The 5,164-nt window shown below is 53.0% G+C and overlaps 1 protein-coding gene across 1 annotated transcript in view; it reads left to right on the top strand.

Annotated features, from left to right (window-relative positions):
* The first annotated feature begins 4,788 nt into the window (after positions 1-4,788).
* Positions 4,789-5,164, top strand: part of LOC139260441 (SPEG neighbor protein-like) — a 23,023-nt gene continuing 22,647 nt past the window's right edge. Inside the window, exon 1 of the mRNA XM_070877004.1 lies at positions 4,789-4,916. Coding sequence (XP_070733105.1) covers positions 4,789-4,916 — 128 coding nt within the window. The remainder of the gene's footprint in view (positions 4,917-5,164) is intronic.

Below are 5,164 nucleotides of genomic sequence, written 5' to 3' on the forward strand. Positions count from 1 at the left end.
CCCTACCCCAAGTCAACGGGGAGCTCACGCTATCCGGAACCCCCCCCAGGTTCTCCGAGACCTGTTCCAAAGAAGGTAAGTGCTCTCAAGGAATGCGGAGCGAGAGAGGAGGCTATCAATCTCCTCTGCCCCTCCGCTCCCCCTCCCTTCCCCTCTCCACCCCCACCAACTCCTCCCCCACCCCCTCGCCCAGTTTATAAAGCAGATGCTCCCTTTAGCTGCTGGCTGTCGAACTCACCGGTGCTTTTCGAAGAATAAAGAAAAACAAAATCTAATTTTATTTTATCCCTCTCTAAAAAATATAAATATACAGGACGTATCTGCCGGAGCGAGTGTTTCACCAGGGTAAGTGACAGAATGAAAATTCTCATCGGCTCCCCTCCCCCCCCGCCCCACCCCAGCCCCCATCTACTGGTGCATTTAGCGAGGGGGGGGCTGGTGTGTGTAGAACAAGGGGTCACAGTCTCAGGATACGGGGTAGGAAATTTAGGTCCGAGATGAGGAGAAATGTTTTCACTCAGAGGGTGGTGAACCTGTGGAATTCTCTACCACAGAAGGCTGTGGAGGCCAAGTCACTGAATATATTTAAGAGGGAGATAGATAGATTTCTAGACACAAAAGGCATCAAGCTGATCATGCAACTTCAGTATCCCATTCCTGCTTTCTCTGAGGAAGGACGTTCTTGCTATTGAGGGAGTGCAGCGAAGGTTCACCAGACTGATTCCCGGGATGGCAGGACTGACATATGAAGGAAGATTGGATCGACTGGGCCTGTATTCACTGGAAATTAGAAGAATGAGAGGGGATCTCATAGAAACATAGACAAGTTGGAGGCAGGAAGAATGTTCCCGATGTTGGGGAAGTCGAGAACCAGGGGTCACAGTCTAAGGATAAGGGGTAAGTCATTTAGGAGCGAGATGAGGAGAAACTTCTGCACTCAGAGAGTGGTGAAATTCCCTACCACAGAAAGTTGTTGAAGCCAGTTCGTTAGATATATTCAAAAGGGAGTTAGATATGGCCCTTACGGCCAAAGGGATCAAGGGGTATGGAGAGAAAGCAGGAAAGGGGTACTGAGGGAATGATCAGCCATGATCTTATTGAATGGTGGTGCAGGCTCGAAGGGCCGAATGGCCTACTCCTGCACCTATTTTCTATGTTTCTATGTAGGAGGAGGAGGGGAGTTAGAGAAATCCAGCAACGTGCTGGTCTCCACAGCACTGTTAACTGATGGGAGGGTAAAATTACGAGGGAATCTCTCGCCTGCTCCCTGTGGCTGGTGTTGTGTGTTATTTTACTGGGTTGATAATCCAGAAATCCCAGCTCGTTAACCCACAGGATCTCAGTTCACTAATCCCGCCGTGTGTAGCTTTGAGGAGTTAAACTCATTGTCAGCCGTGGCTCAGTGGGCAGCACCCTCGCTTCTGGGTCAGAGGGTTGACACTCCCAGTGCAGTGCTGAGGGAGTGCCGCACTGTCGGAGGGGCAGTACTGAGGGAGTGCCGCACTGTCGGAGGTGCAGTACTGAGGGAGTGCCGCACTGTCGGAGGGGCAGTACTGAGGGAGTGCCGCACTGTCGGAGGTGCAGTACTGAGGGAGTGCCGCACTGTCGGAGGGGCAGTACTGAGGGAGTGCCGCACTGTCGGAGGGGCAGTACTGAGGGAGCACTACACTGTGGGAGGGGCAGTACTGAGGGAGCACTACACTGTGGGAGGGGCAGTACTAAGGGAGCACTACACTGTGGGAGGGGCAGTACTGAGGGAACGCTGCACTGTGGGAGGGGCAGTACTGAGGGAGCACTACACTGAGGGAGGGGCAGTACCGAGGGAGCACTACATTGTGGGAGGGGCAGTACTGAGGGAGTGCCGCACTGTCGGAGGGGCAGTACTGAGGGAACGCTACACTGTCGGAGGGGCAGTACTGAGGGAACGCTGCACTGTCGGAGGGGCAGTACTGAGGGAACGCTGCACTATCGGAGGTGCTGTCTTTCGGATGAGACATTAAACTGAGGCCCCGTCTGCTCTCTCAGGTGGATGTAAAAGATCCCATGGCACTATTTCAAAGAAGAGCAGGGGAGTTCTCCCCGGTGTCCTGGGGCCAATATTCATCCCTCAAATCAACATAACAAAAACAAATTACCTGGGTCATTATCTCATTGCTGTTTGTGGGAGCTTGCTGTGCGCAAATTGCCTGCATTCCAACAGTGATTACAAAAGTACTTCATTGGCTGTAAAGCACTTTGTGACGTGCGGTGGTCATGAAAGGCTCTATATAAATGCAAGTCTTTTTTTTAATCTGGGAAATAAAAAGCCGATCTCGGTAAAAGTGACCATGAAAGCTGTCGGATTGCCTTTAAAAAGAAGCCATCAGGTTCACTGACTTCCCTTTAGGGGAGGAAATCTGCTGCCCTTCTCCCGGTCTGGCCTATACGTGACTCCAGTCCCACACACCCAGGGCGATTGAATCTTTGCCCACGCAAGTGGCCCAGCTGGCCTCCCAGTTGTAGCGAGGACGGGACCGGCTGAGGGCTGGCCGATAAATGCCAACCTCGCCAGCGACGCCCACAGCCCCAGAATGAATGAAATTAATGCATGAGGCCTGGCGCAGTAACTCCAGTCGCTTGATCGAATCCGGCCTGTGGCTGAAACTCGAACACAGCGAGGGAGCGCGATAGGCTGGGCCCATCATTTGTCTAAAGTCTTGTTAAAATTCTGGCAGCAGGATTCCCAAACGCAGTGTCTGCTAACTCCACTTTAACCTTAGATGTTAGAATTATGACTTCTTCCTGCGGGTATTTTGTGCTTGGGGCTCAGAGGGTTAATTTATGGGGACAGGTTTCATGGACTGGGCTTGTGTTGAGGGATGATCTAGTTCAGTTGTTTAAAATGACAAACTATCTCCTCTGGTGGGGGAAATGAGGGGGTTAACTTATGAGGAAAGGTTGAGTAGGTTGGGCCTCTAATCATTGGAGTTTACATAGAAACATAGAAAATAGGTGCAGGAGTAGGCCATTCGGCCCTTCGAGTCTGCACCACCATTCAATAAGATCATGGGTGATCATTCACCTCAGTACCCCTTTCCTGCTTTCTCTCCATATTTAGAAGAATGAGAGGCGATCTTATCGAAACTTATAAGATAATGAGGGGGCTTGACAAGGTGGATGCAGAGAGGGGAGGCTAGAACTAGGGGACATAGTCTTAGAATAAGGGGCCGCCCATTTAAAACTGAGATGAGGAGGAATTTCTTCTCTCAGAGGGTTGTAAATCTGTGGAATTCTCTGCCCCAGAGAGCTGTGGAGGCTGGGACATTGAATATATTTAAGGCGGAGATAGACAGATTTTTGAGCGATAAGGGAGCAAAGGGTTATGGGGAGCGGGTGGGGAAGTGGAGCTGAGTCCATGATCAGATCAGCCATGATCTTATTGAATGGCGGAGCAGGCTCGAGGGGCCGAATGGCCGACTCCTGCTCCTATTTCTTATGTCCTTCTGAATCCAGAACAAGGGGGCATCACCTTAAAATTAGAGCCCGGCCGTTCATGATGATTCCAGGAAGCACTCCTTCACACAAAGGGCAGTGGGAATCTGGAACTCTCTCCCCCGAAAATCTGTTGAGGCCGGGTGTCAATTGGGGCTTTCAAGACTGCGATGGATCGGTTTTTCTTGGGTAAGGGTATCGGGGGATAGGGAACTAAAGCGGCTAAATGACACAGATCAGCCCTGATCGAATTGATTGGCGGACCAGTCCAGAGGGGCAGAATGGCCTCCTCCTGTTCCAATGGGTCAGGTTGCTGGGTTACTGAGGTTTATGGGATATCGTTCCCGTGTCTGTACAAATTGTTCCTCCCTTTCGCTGATCCCCTGAAGAGTTGGGGACTGGTAGGTTGCAGGAGTTGTATTCGTGTGGGGAGGGGGAAGGGGTGACTCGTGGGGTGGGGGGGGGCAGTGTCGGGGGAGGGGCTGAATCGTGGGAAGGGGAAGTTGTCAGGGGAGAAAGAAAGAGAGCCTTGCATTTATATAGCGCCTTTCACGACATCCCAAAGCGCTTTACAGCCAATGAAGTACTTTTGGAGTGTAGTCAGTGTTGTAATGTGGGAAACGCGGCAGCCAATTTGCGCACAGCAAGCTCCCACAAACAGCAATGTGGTAATGATCCAGATAATCTGTTTTTTTCCATTATGTTGATTGAGGGATAAATATTGGCCCCAGGACACCGGGGATAACTCCCCTGCTCTTCTTCGAAATAGTGCCATGGGATCCTTTACATCCACCTGAGAGATCAGGCGGGGCCTCGGTTTAACGACTCAGCCTAAAGGCGGCACCTCCGACAGTGCGGCACTCCCTCAGCACTGCACTGGGAGTGTCAGCCTGGATGTGCTGAAGTCCCTGGAGTGGGACTATGAACCCACAACCTTCTGACTCCGAGGCGAGTGTGCTGCCCACTGAGCCACGGCTGACACTAGGGGAGGAGGTGAATCACGGGACGGGTGCAGAGAGGAAGATATTCAACCAGTGACCAGTGCTGCAAAGTCCCCCGTATCTGACTGTCGAGTGAGAAGAGGATTGGGCTCCACTGTGAAGCCTCCCACAGTCAAAGAGTCGCCTAACACTCGTTGTTTAGGTTCACATGTGGAGCCTGGGTGATCACTTCAGAAAGGGAGAGGGGTGAAAAGTTAAAGGACCAAAAAAATAAAACGGGGAAGTCAATTAAAACTGAAGCAGAGGTTGGTGGCAGGGACGGTGCCAGGGGACACAGGCCAGTGGTGTTGACCCCCGGTCCGTATGTTGTTGGCAGATGTCGAAGACTGCCCCGGCTCCTGTGAAGAAAGTTCCCCCCGCTCCCCCAGGATGCACCATCGACATCAATGACCCGAAAGTACAGGATGCAGCCATCAAAATCCAGTCATCGTACCGAGGGCACAGGTAGGGAGCCCGCCATCGCTGCCCACGTGGTGCCCGCGCGGTGCCCGTCCGGGGGAGGGAGCCAGCCTTCGCTGTCCGCGTGGTGCCCATCCGGGGGAGGGAGCCCGCCATCGCTGCCTGCCATCGCTGCCCGCGTGGTACCCATCCGGGGGGGAGGGAGCCCGCCATCGCTGTCCGCATGGTATCCGCGCGGTACCCGTCCGGGGGAGGGAGCCCGCCATCGCTGCCCGCCATCGCTGCCCGCGTGG

The sequence above is a fragment of the Pristiophorus japonicus genome, chromosome 3, assembly GCF_044704955.1.
Source record: "Pristiophorus japonicus isolate sPriJap1 chromosome 3, sPriJap1.hap1, whole genome shotgun sequence".
Classification (NCBI taxonomy): Eukaryota; Metazoa; Chordata; class Chondrichthyes; family Pristiophoridae; genus Pristiophorus; species Pristiophorus japonicus.